At 51.2% G+C, this 15,188-nt stretch overlaps 1 protein-coding gene across 3 annotated transcripts; it reads left to right on the top strand.

The window, feature by feature from the left end:
- The first annotated feature begins 1,238 nt into the window (after positions 1-1,238).
- Positions 1,239-11,059, top strand: GUK1 (guanylate kinase 1). Of its 3 annotated transcripts, none has more exons than XM_040431704.1 (9): positions 1,239-1,388; positions 3,512-3,661; positions 4,751-4,864; positions 4,945-4,986; positions 7,323-7,419; positions 7,797-7,935; positions 8,009-8,093; positions 8,254-8,339; positions 10,454-11,059. In XM_040431704.1, exons 3-9 carry the CDS (start codon positions 4,753-4,755, stop codon positions 10,487-10,489), a joined length of 597 nt encoding a protein of 198 aa, XP_040287638.1. In that variant the 5' UTR covers positions 1,239-1,388; positions 3,512-3,661; positions 4,751-4,752; the 3' UTR covers positions 10,490-11,059. The 3 variants fall into 3 exon arrangements, with proteins under 3 accessions (XP_040287638.1, XP_040287636.1, XP_040287637.1); XM_040431702.1 differs by having other exon boundaries at positions 3,512-3,657; positions 4,748-4,864; XM_040431703.1 differs by having other exon boundaries at positions 3,512-3,657.
- Positions 11,060-15,188: the final 4,129 nt, after the last annotated feature.

Below are 15,188 nucleotides of genomic sequence, written 5' to 3' on the forward strand. Positions count from 1 at the left end.
CTGCAGCTCTGCTACATCTCCTCACACTCCGCATCCTCCTCTGTCTACAGCTCTGCTACATCTCCTCACACTCCGCGTCCTCCTGTCTACAGCTCTGCTACATCTCCTCCTCTGTCTACAGCTCTGCTACATCTCCTCACACTCCGCGTCCTCCTCTGTCTACAGCTCTGCTACATCTCCTCCTCTGTCTACAGCTCTGCTACATCTCCTCACACTCCGCGTCCTCCTGTCTACAGCTCTGCTACATCTTCTCACACCCCGCGTCCTCCTGTCTACAGCTCTGCTACATCTCCTCACACTCCGCGTCCTCCTCCGTCTACAGCTCTGCTACATCTCCTCACACTCCGCGTCCTCCTCCGTCTACAGCTCTGCTACATCTCCTCACACTCCGCGTCCTCCTCTGTCTACAGCTCTGCTACATCTCCTCACACTCCGCGTCCTCCTCTGTCTACAGCTCTGCTACGTCTCCTCACACTCCGCGTCCTCCTCTGTCTGCAGCTCTGCTACATCTCCTCCTCTGTCTGCAGCTCTGCTACATCTCCTCACACTCTTCCTCCTCCTGTCTACAGCTCTGCTACATCTCCTCACACTCCGGTCCTCCTCCTCTGTCTACAGCTCTGCTACATCTGCTCACACTCCGCGTCCTCCTCTGTCTGCAGCTCTGCTACATCTCCTCCTCTGTCTGCAGCTCTGCTACATCTCCTCCTCTGTCTGCAGCTCTGCTACATCTCCTCCTCTGTCTGCAGCTCTGCTACATCTCCTCCTCTGTCTGCAGCTCTGCTACATCTCCTCCTCTGTCTGCAGCTCTGCTACATCTCCTCCTCTGTCTACAGCTGAGGGTTTGTTACAATGTTACAGTGCATTGCTGCTGGATTTTCTGGGATTCGGGGCTCACAGCTGCACTGCCCCCGTCGTCCTGACCACCAGCGCCGCCCTGTCTTCGCCCCCTTATTGCGCCTTCTCCTGGGTCGTCTCGGTGATCTTCTTCCCGTTATAGGAGAAGGTGTTAACGAGGTCCCGGCGGGTGGTGGGGCGAGGAATCGCTGTCTTCTCCTGTTAACCATGGTTTTATCAAGAAAAGTGAAAAACTTGTGAAATGCAGATAATTGTCCTCCAGTTACCATGGAAACAGCAGGCAAAATGATCCAGACACTGTAGCAGCAAAATGTGTGTAGACTGACACAATGTAACAAACCCTCAGGGATCTTGTTGTTGTCACACATTTGTTCATTAGATATGAGATTATTTTGTGGTGACCGGGGGGGGGGCTGGGGCTTGTATTCCCACTTTATTCATGTCTGTTGAGGGTTGTAGTCCTGCCTGTGGCGCCCGGTGCACTCTGCCGTCAGGTGGCAGTGACCGGGTGATGGGATCAGCAGCGCAGACAGGTGGCCGCATGAAAGCTAAATATTATATAAAGAAATTCTTGGAGCGAGGATACCCTAAAAAAGTGCTCCATAAAGCGTCCCGGAAGAAAAGGATAGGAATGACCTTTTACAGGACCGGAAGGAAGGACTGAAAGAATAGTGCGCTGTATCGGCACATGGGATATTACACATCAAGAAGTCAGCAAGATCCTCAGGAAATACTGGAATATTCTGAAACTAGAGGAAGTGCGATCACAGAATATCCCACTATTACCTACAGAAGAGGATCTGATCTTAGAGAACAGCTTGTACACAGCCCCTGCCAGTGGAAAAAACCACCTGGTTAACCACTAAAGGGTCCGACCCATGTGGCGATTGCCAATTCTGCAGCAAAATGCAAGCGTGTAAAGATTTTGTAAACCCAGTTGATCAAAAAAAGTATAAAATCGCCCACTATATAAACTGTAAAACAGCAGGAGTGGTGTATGCGAGACAATGTAGTTGCCCCAAAATTTCCGTAGGCAAAACTATACAGGAACTCCGAAGAAGAATATCAAAACGCCTAAGTGATATCAATCTAAAAACAGACACCTCCTTATCCAGGCATTATACAAGCAGCACACAATGGCAAAAGTGATAACGTAAAAATATGGGGAATAACAAAAATCAAACCAGGCCCCAGACAAGAAACGACAGCAGGAAGAGACCCGCTGGATATACAGACTCCGAAGCCTGAATGAAGGTCTTACCTCTGCATCTTCCCTGTGACATATGAGAATCAAAAGCAGAAACATAATAGGAATAAATCGAATCTGACCTTTTAGAACCTAATAACAGAGCAATGGCGAAAAAATTAAATATATGACATAAAAATAACAAACCAATTCCAAATAGTTTATCACCTTCTAATGGATCCAGGAGAATGAACCGACCTGGAAGACAAATATCAAAAGAGGAAAAAATCGAGAAAAAATTAGAGTAATATAATCAATAACCGCAAAATTAACATTAGCTAGATTATCAATAATTAAAAATGAGGTACATCAATAAAGCATCAAAAAAAGCGTGATTATAACAACAGAGAGACAATAAGATGGCGACGTGCGCAGCGCTGCGTGGGGATCATTCCATATATTCAAATAAATGGAAATAAAAACTAACGTAGAGATCTGAAAATATTTGCAATAGCAAGTGCTAAATATACCCACAAATAATAATGAAACTAATTAAGATCGTAAGCATCCTAAATCCAGCCGGGTCATTCATAGATCAGCACTATATAATCTCTAAGTGCACGGACATGATCGCGCGAACACCGATATCAGGAACCAACTGAATCAAACAGTGAACCAGTAAAAATTACTAAGTGCTAAGACATGTGTGAGATGAAGGAAATATCGCGCGATTATTGACGTCAGGACGGAGTGATTCAAATAGTCAATTAAATTACATGTAGCAAGAATTCGCTTCATAAGAAACAAAGCCGTTCGCTACCAACCTAACACGTAGGAGGTAATAAATACAACCAGGAGCGCCAACCGCTGCGCAGACTGCCCGATCCCCTGAGGACGCTATGTATCGGGGGCAGGGATTAGTGTTTTAGATCTCAGGAGACCCAGTACTAGTGCGCCAGCTATCGGGCAGTTCAGTGATCGCGCCGCCATTAGGAACCAGCGTAGCCTAAGAACAAGGGAAAGCAGATATTCATGGGGCAGGAAGAGCAGCAATCGATTCGCTACATTAATAGAAACAAATAGAGTAACAATGTTATAAATGCATCAGTAAATGGTGTACAGTTAGTAGGCGGTATAGGAGGAAGAGGAGGTGCACATGGACGTAGTCAGTCATAAGACCGACAGTACAAGAACCCACTGACACTGCAAGACCAGCTATTAGGAGAGCAAAACGATATCATTCAGCACACAAAGGGTCAACTGCAGAAAGTGTTTAATTAGTAGGAGAGATAAGATAGTTCCAGCTTATTAAATAAATAATAAAAGTTATTTTTAACCTATACAAATAGAACACCTATAATAATAATAACGCACGTGTCAGGAGCCGGCAACTAGTGGCCCTCGACTAAATGTAAATATATAACAAGAGCCTCTACACGTGCAGGGTGCAAACCAGTGTAATGTGGACAGGTGGCCGCACACACCCTAATCCGGGAGGCTGAGCTCCTAACCCCTTGTGTGCCGGCCACAGCGGGCGTGTCCCTGAGGAGAAGAATGCGGCCGGATAACTCCCTCCACCCAAGAGTCACCGCATTATAGACAGAGACCGGCACAAGGCAGGTAGGTGCAGGGGGATGCCGCCGTCTGCCCCCCCCCCCCTGCGTGCCGGGCGCCGCCGTCTGCCCCCCCCCCCCCTGCGTGCCGGGCGCCGCCGTCTGCCCCCCCCCCCCCCCTGCGTGCCGGGCGCCGCCGTCTGCCCCCCCCTGCGTGCCGGGCGCCGCCGTCTGCCCCCCCCCCCCTGCGTGCCGGGCGCCGCCGTCTGCCCCCCCCCCCCTGCGTGCCGGGCGCCGCCGTCTGCCCCCCCCCCCCCCCCCCTGCGTGCCGGGCGCCGCCGTCTGCCCCCCCCCCCCTGCGTGCTGGGCGCCACCGTCTGTCCCCCTGTCTCTCCTCTCTGTGTATAACGGACGCCCCCCCGTCTCTCCTCTCTGTGTATAACGGACGCCCCCCGTCTCTCCTCTCTGCGTATAACGGACGCCCCCCCGTCTCTCCTCTCTGCGTATAACGGACGCCCCCCCGTCTCTCCTCTCCTCTCTGCGTATAACGGACGCCCCCCCCCGTCTCTCCTCTCTGTGTATAACGGACGCCCCCCCCGTCTCTCCTCTCCTCTCTGTGTATAACGGACGCCCCACCGTCTCTCCTCTCCTCTCTGCGTATAACGGACGCCCCACCGTCTCTCCTCTCTGTGTATAACGGACGCCCCCCCCGTCTCTCCTCTCCTCTCTGCGTATAACGGACGCCCCCCCCGTCTCTCCTCTCTGCGTATAACGGACGCCCCACCGTCTCTCCTCTCTGTGTATAACGGACGCCCCCCCGTCTCTCCTCTCCTCTCTGTGTATAACGGACGCCCCCCCCCCCCCCCCCCCGTCTCTCCTCTGGCGCTGTAATAAACTGCATGTAATCTGCACAGTGTGTACGCAGCCGGAATACTGCGGCGAGGCGCTGCCCAGCAGCACGGTGTAGCAGAGGCGGATTTGCACACAGAGCAAGGAACGGAGGGGGGTGATGGTGAAGGCAGAAATGGGAGTAGTAGTAGTTCGAGGAGTACTGTTCCTAGCATTAGTGGAGCAGTGACGGGCCGCCCCCGATATGTCGCCTCCTCCTGTTGTGATGGCGTCTGTGGCGCTGACCCTTGGCTGTTTTTTCCAGCAGCGATGGCAGGACCCCGGCCCGTGGTGCTGAGCGGCCCCTCCGGCGCAGGCAAGAGCACGCTCCTGAAGAGACTGCTGCAGGACTACGAGGGCGTCTTCGGCTTCTCCGTGTCCCGTAAGTAGCAGACGCCGTGATGGGGATGGTGACGTCAATGTGGCGAGGACGATGACTCCTTATATCTCTCCGTTTTCTAGACACCACGAGGAACCCGAGACCCGGAGAGGCCGACGGGAAAGGTACCCCCCCCCCCCCCCCAACGTCTGCCACCTGAGGGTTATATTGGGGGGCTTCACTTGTGACAGTTCTTACATCTCCATCTCCCCCCCCCCCCTGTAGATTATTTCCATCTTCGCCCCCCCCCCCCTGTAGATTATTTCCATCTTCGCCCCCCCCTGTAGATTATGTCTCCGTCTCCCCCCTCCCCCCCTTGTAGATTATGTCTCCGTCTCCCCCCTCCCCCCTTGTAGATTATGTCTCCGTCTCCCCCCTCCCCCCTTGTAGATTATGTCTCCGTCTCCCCCCTCCCCCCTTGTAGATTATGTCTCCGTCTCCCCCCTCCCCCCTTGTAGATTATGTCTCCGTCTCCCCCCTCCCCCCTTGTAGATTATGTCTCCGTCTCCCCCCTCCCCCCTTGTAGATTATGTCTCCGTCTCCCCCCTTGTAGATTATGTCTCCGTCTCCCCCCCCCTTGTAGATTATGTCTCCGTCTCCCCCCTCCCCCCCTTGTAGATTATGTCTCCGTCTCCCCCCCCCTTGTAGATTATGTCTCCATCTCCCCCCTCCCCCCCTTGTAGATTATGTCTCCGTCTCCCCCCCCTTGTAGATTATGTCTCCGTCTCCCCCCCCTTGTAGATTATGTCTCCGTCTCCCCCCTCCCCCCCTTGTAGATTATGTCTCCGTCTCCCCCCCTTGTAGATTATGTCTCCGTCTTCGCCTCCCCCCTTGTAGATTATTTCTCCGTCTCCCCCCCTTGTAGATTATGTCTCCGCCCCCCCCCTCCCCCCCTTGTAGATTATGTCTCCGTCTCCCCCCTCCCCCCCTTGTAGATTATGTCTCCGTCTCCCCCCCCCCTGTAGATTATTTCCATCTTCGCCCCCCCCTGTAGATTATGTCTCCGTCTTCCCCCCCCCCCCCTGTAGATTATGTCTCCGTCTTCCCCCCCCCCCCTGTAGATTATGTCTCCGTCTTCCCCCCCCCCCCTGTAGATTATGTCTCCGTCTTCGCCCCCCCCCCCCTTGTAGATTATGTCTCCGTCTCCCCCCTCCCCCCTTGTAGATTATGTCTCCGTCTTCGCCCCCCCCCCCCCTTGTAGATTATGTCTCCGTCTCCCCCCTCCCCCTTGTAGATTATGTCTCCGTCTCCCCCCTCGCCCCCTTGTAGATTATGTCTCCGTCTCCCCCCTCGCCCCCTTGTAGATTATGTCTCCCCCCTCCCCCCCCTTGTAGATTATTTCTCCGTCTCCCCCCTCCCCCCTTGTAGATTATGTCTCCGTCTCCCCCCTCCCCCCCTTGTAGATTATGTCTCCGTCTCCCCCCCCTTGTAGATTATGTCTCCGTCTCCCCCCTCGCCCCCTTGTAGATTATGTCTCCGTCTCCCCCCTCGCCCCCTTGTAGATTATGTCTCCCCCCTCCCCCCCCTTGTAGATTATTTCTCCGTCTCCCCCCTCCCCCCTTGTAGATTATGTCTCCGTCTCCCCCCTCCCCCCTTGTAGATTATGTCTCCGTCTCCCCCCTCGCCCCCTTGTAGATTATGTCTCCGTCTCCCCCCTCGCCCCCTTGTAGATTATGTCTCCGTCTCCCCCCTCCCCCCTTGTAGATTATGTCTCCCCCCTCCCCCCCTTGTAGATTATGTCTCCGTCCCCCCCCTCCCCCCTTGTAGATTATTTCCATCTTCGCCCCCCCCCTGTAGATTATGTCTCCGTCTCCCCCCCCTTGTAGATTATGTCTCCGTCTCCCCCCTCCCCCCTTGTAGATTATGTCTCCCCCCCCCCCCCCCTTGTAGATTATGTCTCTGTCCCCCCCCCCCCCTGTAGATTATGTCTCCGTCTCCCCCCCCTTGTAGATTATGTCTCCGTCTCCCCCCTCCCCCCCTTGTAGATTATGTCTCTGCCCCCCCCCCCCCTGTAGATTATGTCTCCGTCTCCCCCCCCCTGTAGATTATGTCTCCCCCCTCCCCCCCCCTTGTAGATTATTTCTCCGTCTCCCCCCTCCCCCCTTGTAGATTATGTCTCCGTCTCCCCCCTCCCCCCTTGTAGATTATGTCTCCGTCTCCCCCCTCCCCCCCCTTGTAGATTATGTCTCCGTCTCCCCCCCTGTAGATTATGTCTCCGTCTCCCCCCTCCCCCCCTTGTAGATTATGTCTCCGTCTCCCCCCTCGCCCCCTTGTAGATTATGTCTCCCCCCTCCCCCCCCTTGTAGATTATGTCTCCCCCCTCCCCCCCTTGTAGATTATGTCTCCGTCTCCCCCCTCGCCCCCTTGTAGATTATGTCTCCGCCCCCCCCCCTTGTAGATTATGTCTCCCCCCCCCCCCCCTCGTAGATTGTTGCTCTCATCCGTGTCCTCGCTCTCGCAGATTACCACTTTGTGACGCGGGAGGAGATGCAGCGCGGGATTGACCGCGGGGACTTCATAGAACACGCCGTCTTCACAGGGAACATGTACGGGACCAGGTATGTGACGAGGAGCCGCGAGGCGCAGGACGTTCCCAATTAGCGTAATCGCTTCACTGCTAATCGGATTACAGCGAGGACACGCGGTCACCTGACTGAGCCGAGACATCTTGTCTTTACATAACCCTCTTACCAGGAGTCGGAATGTCAGAAGTCAGGACGTCACAGCGGCACAAAGTATTTTAGGAGACGGTCTCTAATAATCACTATTAACCCTTTCAGGACGCCTGAATGTCGACAGTAAAACTGACCTTTTGGATGAGTTTTTTTTATTTATTTACCTAAACGTCTGGCCGAGGGCCGTGTACGCGCAGCGGCCGGTGGTCGCCAGCTAGTCAGGAAGGGGTTAACACTGGGCGTGTGACTTGTGTCTGCAGTAAGGCGGCGGTGCAGGCGGTGCAGGCCAAGAACCAGATCTGCGTCCTGGACATCGACATGCAGGGAGTGAAGAACATCAAGAAGACCGACCTGAGCCCCATCTACATCTCCGTGCACCCCCCGTCCGTCCAGACCCTGGTAAGAGCAGCTTCAGAGCTGAAATCTGCACAGCGCCCCCTGTGCTGAGGGTGACGCCGTTCTCTCGCTGCAGGAGCAGAGGCTGCGGGACCGCAACACCGAGTCCGAGGAGAGTTTGCAGAAGAGGCTGCAGGCGGCCATAAACGACATAGAGATAAGTAAGTCAACCCATCTGTCCTACAGTGGGCGGGGCAGTGACTACCTCCGGGGAGAGGCTCCACCCCCTCCTCAGCAGCTCTGCGCTCGGGGCCACGCTGGGGATTTTATAGAACGCAGGCCCCGCCCATCCTTGTTCTGACCCCGCCTCCTTCTCTGCAGGTAAGGAGCCCGGCCTCTTTGATGAGATCATTATTAACGATGACCTGGAAGACGCCTACGCCAAACTGAAGGGCGCCCTGAAGGAGGTGAGTGGAGGATGACTACTACCACTACTACTCCTGCAGTGTAGCGCCTCCCCTGTCTGCAGGTTGTGTCCGGTACTGCCTGACAGAGAGCCGATGCTGGACGAGCCGGACGGTGGTGGGCCCCCAGGATCCTGAGACTGTGTGAATGGAGTGCACTCCTATAGGACTGCCGGTGAGGACCGAGCCGTATACTTAGCAATCCTATAGAAAGGAGTGGAGCGACGCTCTGCACGCAACTGCGCCATTCACACAGGGGGCTCGGGACCCCCACAGGATCAGCGGAGGTCCTTCCAGTCATCACCTGTGCTGTGCATCAACAATCATGTTACAGGGCAGCCTCATCAAATATGAGTGCTGCTCCGCACCAACTACAAGGCAGTCATGTGTGTGTACATGTTGTGCAGCAGAATAGTGAGTGCAGCTCTGGAGTATAATACAGGATGTAACTCAGGATAAGTAATGTATGTACACAGTGACTGCACCAGCAGAATAGTGAGTGCAGCTCTGGAGTATAATACAGGATGTAACTCAGGGTCAGTACAGGATAAGTAATGTATGTACACAGTGACTGCACCAGCAGAATAGTGAGTGCAGCTCTGGAGTATAATACAGGATGTAACTCAGGGTCAGTACAGGATAAGTAATGTATGTACACAGTGACTCCACCAGCAGAATAGTGAGTGCAGCTCTGGAGTATAATACAGGATGTAACTCAGGATCAGTACAGGATAAGTAATGTATGTACACAGTGACTGCACCAGCAGAATAGTGAGTGCAGCTCTGGAGTATAATACAGGATGTAACTCAGGGTCAGTACAGGATAAGTAATGTATGTACACAGTGACTCCACCAGCAGAATAGTGAGTGCAGCTCTGGAGTATAATACAGGATGTAACTCAGGATCAGTACAGGATAAGTAATGTATGTACACAGTGACTCCACCAGCAGAATAGTGAGTGCAGCTCTGGAGTATAATACAGGATGTAACTAAGGATCAGTACAGGATAAGTAATGTATGTACACAGTGACTGCACCAGCAGAATAGTGAGTGCAGCTCTGGAGTATAATACAGGGTGTAACTCAGGATCAGTACAGGATAAGTAATGTATGTACACAGTGACTGCACCAGCAGAATAGTGAGCGCAGCTCTGGAGTATAATACAGGATGTAACTCAGGATCAGTACAGGATAAGTAATGTATGTACACAGTGACTGCACCAGCAGAATAGTGAGTGCAGCTCTGGAGTATAATACAGGATGTAACTCAGGATCAGTACAGGATAAGTAATGTATGTACACAGTGACTGCACCAGCAGAATAGTGAGTGCAGCTCTGGAGTATAATACAGGATGTAACTCAGGATCAGTACAGGATAAGTAATGTATGTACACAGTGACTCCACCAGCAGAATAGTGAGTGCAGCTCTGGAGTATAATACAGGATGTAACTAAGGATCAGTACAGGATAAGTAATGTATGTACACAGTGACTGCACCAGCAGAATAGTGAGTGCAGCTCTGGAGTATAATACAGGGTGTAACTCAGGATCAGTACAGGATAAGTAATGTATGTACACAGTGACTGCACCAGCAGAATAGTGAGCGCAGCTCTGGAGTATAATACAGGATGTAACTCAGGATCAGTACAGGATAAGTAATGTATGTACACAGTGACTGCACCAGCAGAATAGTGAGTGCAGCTCTGGAGTATAATACAGGATGTAACTCAGGATCAGTACAGGATAAGTAATGTATGTACACAGTGACTGCACCAGCAGAATAGTGAGTGCCGCTCTGGAGTATAATACAGGATGTAACTCAGGATCAGTACAGGATAAGTAATGTATGTACACAGTGACTGCACCAGCAGAATAGTGAGTGCAGCTCTGGAGTATAATACAGGATGTAACTCAGGATCAGTACAGGATAAGTAATGTATGTACACAGAGACTGCACCAGCAGAATGGTGAGTGCAGCTCTGGAGTATAATACAGGATGTAACTCAAGATCAGTACAGGATAAGTAATGTATGTACACAGTGACTGCACCAGCAGAATAGTGAGTGCAGCTCTGGAGTATAATAAGTGTTTCTGGTTTTGTGATGTCTTTCCTGCAGGAGATTGCCTCAGTCCAGACCTCCAGGGATTCCTGATCGGACCCTCCATTGTCATCCGCAGCCATTCCTGGTCTACCCCTGACCACTCCATGTTCCGTTCCTGCAGCTCGTCTGATTGTTGTAGACTAATAAACCCTTCCCCCGCCTGGTGTCCCTGTGACTGTTCAGTGGGGTCTGCGCTCGTGGTCCGGGGTGACGTTCCGATTCCCACCATCCCGTGTCTTGTGTCCGGTGGCAGCTCAGATGTTATGAGGCTCATGCACCTTGTGCTCTTGACCCAAATCCAGTCACTTCCAGGGGGTGTGGCCTGCACTGAGGGGCGTGGTCTAGCAGTCAGTGAATCTCCAGTTTTTTTTTCTTAGAAAGTATATGGTGATGGTTTAGGCTCCACCCACCACAAGGCTCCTCCCTCCATTTATAAAACATTGGTCCTGGACTTTCCTCCACATCCACTCATCGCCGGACGCCGCTTTCCGGATCTTCCTTTTTGTCTTCTGATTGGTCGCTGCTGCAGAACACGGGTCTTTATAATATTTTTTTTTTTACCTCAGAACACGTCAGGTCCTTTTAATTGTGAAATTACATGTAATAAAATGTGGCGTCTGCTGCCGGCAGTGTGAGTGATTTTTTGGGGCGATCAGTAACGTTGAGGTGACCGGACCCGCAGGTGCATCCAGAGGAGACCATAGAGTCCGGGGCCCGCGGAGGGGCCCACAGTCAGTCCATTGCTTTCTCTTCTGTGTACTCCCCGTCAGTATCCACTCCGTCACTGACGAGGCAGTGCACAGTCTGTGTAATGCAGCCGCCGTCGGAGGAGGGTATCACCCGTTTGGAAGCGCACATCATGGATCTAACGGCGCGTTTCTACACCGAGAAGCGCTGACAATACGGAAAAGAGTGCTGCTCACTGAGCAGGCGCTCTGTGGGGGAGGGTGGAGGCTGAGGAAAGTGAGGTAGGTAGCTGGGGTAGAGGGAGGAGTACAGGGAGGCTAGCCCGGATCGGACACAAGGTTGTCAGATGAGGGGTTGTCAGTCCAGGGACGGCACTGCTGCAGCCGGACCCTTCCTCTGCCAGTCAGGGGGTTGTCAGTCCAGTGAGACTATGGACTCTTTACTGTAAGAGCAGTGAGACTATGGACTCTTTACTGTAAGAGCAGTGAGACTATGGACTCTTTACTGTAAGAGCAGTGAGACTATGGACTCTATACTGTAAGAGCAGTGAGACTATGGACTCTATACTGTAAGAGCAGTGAGACTATGGACTCTTTACTGTAAGAGCAGTGAGACTATGGACTCTATACTGTAAGAGCAGTGAGACTATGGATTCTTTACTGTAAGAGCAGTGAGACTATGGACTCTACTGTAAGAGCAGTGAGACTATGGACTCTATACTGTAAGAGCAGTGAGACTATGGACTCTATACTGTAAGAGCAGTGAGACTATGGACTCTATACTGTAAGAGCAGTGAGACTATGGACTCTACTGTAAGAGCAGTGAGACTATGGACTCTTTACTGTAAGAGCAGTGAGACTATGGACTCTTTACTGTAAGAGCAGTGAGACTATGGACTCTTTACTGTAAGAGCAGTGAGACTATGGACTCTTTACTGTAAGAGCAGTGAGACTATGGACTCTTTACTGTAAGATCAGTGAGACTATGGACTCTATACTGTAAGAGCAGTGAGACTATGGACTCTTTACTGTAAGAGCAGTGAGACTATGGACTCTATACTGTAAGAGCAGTGAGACTATGGACTCTATACTGTAAGAGCAGTGAGACTATGGACTCTTTACTGTAATAGCAGTGAGACTATGGACTCTCTACTGTAAGAGCAGTGAGACTATGGACTCTTTACTGTAAGAGCAGTGAGACTATGGACTCTTTACTGTAAGAGCAGTGAGACTATGGACTCTTTACTGTAAGAGCAGTGAGACTATGGACTCTATACTGTAAGAGCAGTAAAACTATGGACTCTATACTGTAAGAGCAGTGAGACTATGGACTCTTTACTGTAAGAGCAGTGAGACTATGGACTCTATACTGTAAGAGCAGTGAGACTATGGACTCTTTACTGTAAGAGCAGTGAGACTATGGACTCTTTACTGTAAGAGCAGTGAGACTATGGACTCTATACTGTAAGAGCAGTGAGACTATGGACTCTATACTGTAAGAGCAGTGAGACTATGGACTCTTTACTGTAAGAGCAGTGAGACTATGGACTCTATACTGTAAGAGCAGTGAGACTATGGACTCTTTACTGTAAGAGCAGTGAGACTATGGACTCTTTACTGTAAGAGCAGTGAGACTATGGACTCTATACTGTAAGAGCAGTGAGACTATGGACTCTATACTGTAAGAGCAGTGAGACTATGGACTCTATACTGTAAGAGCAGTGAGACTATGGACTCTTTACTGTAAGAGCAGTGAGACTATGGACTCTATACTGTAAGAGCAGTGAGACTATGGACTCTATACTGTAAGAGCAGTGAGACTATGGACTCTATACTGTAAGAGCAGTGAGACTATGGATTCTTTACTGTAAGAGCAGTGAGACTATAGACTCTTTACTGTAAGAGCAGTGAGACTATGGACTCTTTACTGTAAGAGCAGTGAGACTATGGACTCTTTACTGTAAGAGCAGTGAGACTATGGACTCTTTACTGTAAGAGCAGTGAGACTATGGACTCTATACTGTAAGAGCAGTGAGACTATGGACTCTTTACTGTAAGAGCAGTGAGACTATGGACTCTACTGTAAGAGCAGTGAGACTATGGACTCTATACTGTAAGAGCAGTGAGACTATGGACTCTTTACTGTAAGAGCAGTGAGACTATGGACTCTATACTGTAAGAGCAGTGAGACTATGGACTCTATACTGTAAGAGCAGTGAGACTATGGACTCTTTACTGTAAGAGCAGTGAGACTATGGACTCTTTACTGTAAGAGCAGTGAGACTATGGACTCTATACTGTAAGAGCAGTGAGACTATGGACTTTACTGTAAGAGCAGTGAGACTATGGACTCTATACTGTAAGAGCAGTGAGACTATGGACTCTATACTGTAAGAGCAGTGAGACTATGGACTCTATACTGTAAGATCAGTGAGACTGTGGACTCGTTACTGTAAGAGCAGTGAGACTATGGACTCTACTGTAAGAGCAGTGAGACTATGGATTCTGTACTGTAAGAGCAGTGAGACTATGGACTCTATACTGTAAGAGCAGTGAGACTATGGACTCTTTACTGTAAGAGCAGTGAGTCTATGGACTCTTTACTGTAAGAGCAGTGAGACTATGGACTCTTTACTGTAAGAGCAGTGAGACTATGGACTCTATACTGTAAGAGCAGTGAGACTATGGACTCTTTACTGTAAGAGCAGTGAGACTATGGACTCTATACTGTAAGATCAGTGAGACTATGGACTCTTTACGGTAAGAGCAGTGAGACTATGGACTCTTTACTGTAAGAGCAGTGAGACTATGGACTCTATACTGTAAGAGCAGTGAGACTATGGACTCTATACTGTAAGAGCAGTGAGACTATGGACTCTTTACTGTAAGAGCAGTGAGACTATGGACTCTTTACTGTAAGAGCAGTGAGACTATGGACTCTATACTGTAAGAGCAGTGAGACTATGGACTCTTTACTGTAAGAGCAGTGAGACTGTGGACTATGGTAGTGTGTGTGGCCTCCACGTGCCTGTATGACCTCCCTACAACGCCTGTGCATGCTCCTGATGAGGTGGCGGACGGTCTCCTGAGGGATCTTCTCCCAGACCTGGACTAAAGCATCTGCCAACTCCTGGACAGTCTGTGGTGCAACGTGACGTTGGTGGATAGAGCGAGACATGATGTCCCAGATGTGCTCAATTGGATTCAGGTCTGGGGAACGGGCGGGCCAGTCCATAGCATCAATGCCTTCGTCTTGCAGGAACTGCTGACACACTCCAGCCACATGAGGTCTAGCATTGTCTTGCATTAGGAGGAACCCAGGGCCAACCGCACCAGCATATGGTCTCACAAGGGGTCTGAGGATCTCATCTCGGTACCTAATGGCAGTCAGGCTACCTCTGCCGAGCACATGGAGGGCTGTGCGGCCCTCCAAAGAAATGCCACCCCACCCCATTACTGACCCAATGCCAAACCGGTCATGCTGGAGGATGTTGCAGGCACCAGAACGTTCTCCACGGCGTCTCCAGACTCTGTCACGTCTGTCACATGTGCTCAGTGTGAACCTGCTTTCATCTGTGAAGAGCACAGGGCGCCAGTGGCGAATTTGCCAATCTTGGTGTTCTCTGGCAAATGCCAAACGTCCTGCACGGTGTTGGGCTGTAAGCACAACCCCCACCTGTGGACGTCGGGCCCTCATATCACCCTCATGGAGTCTGTTTCTGACCGTTTGAGCAGACACATGCACATTTGTGGCCTACTGGAGGTCATTTTGCAGGGCTCTGGCAGTGCTTCTCCTGTTCCTCCTTGCACAAAGGCGGAGGTAGCGGTCCTGCTGCTGGGTTGTTGCCCTCCTACGGCCTCCTCCACGTCTCCTGATGTACTGGCCTGTCTCCTGGTAGCGTCTCCATGCTCTGGACACTACGCTGACAGACACAGCAAACCTTCTTGCCACAGCTCGCATTGATGTGCCATCCTGGATAAGCTGCACTACCTGAGCCACTTGTGTGGGTTGTAGACTCCGTCTCATGCTACCACTAGAGTGAAAGCACCGCCAGCATTCAAAA

Source organism: Bufo bufo, chromosome 5 (genome assembly GCF_905171765.1).
Source record: "Bufo bufo chromosome 5, aBufBuf1.1, whole genome shotgun sequence".
Taxonomy (NCBI): Eukaryota; Metazoa; Chordata; class Amphibia; order Anura; family Bufonidae; genus Bufo; species Bufo bufo.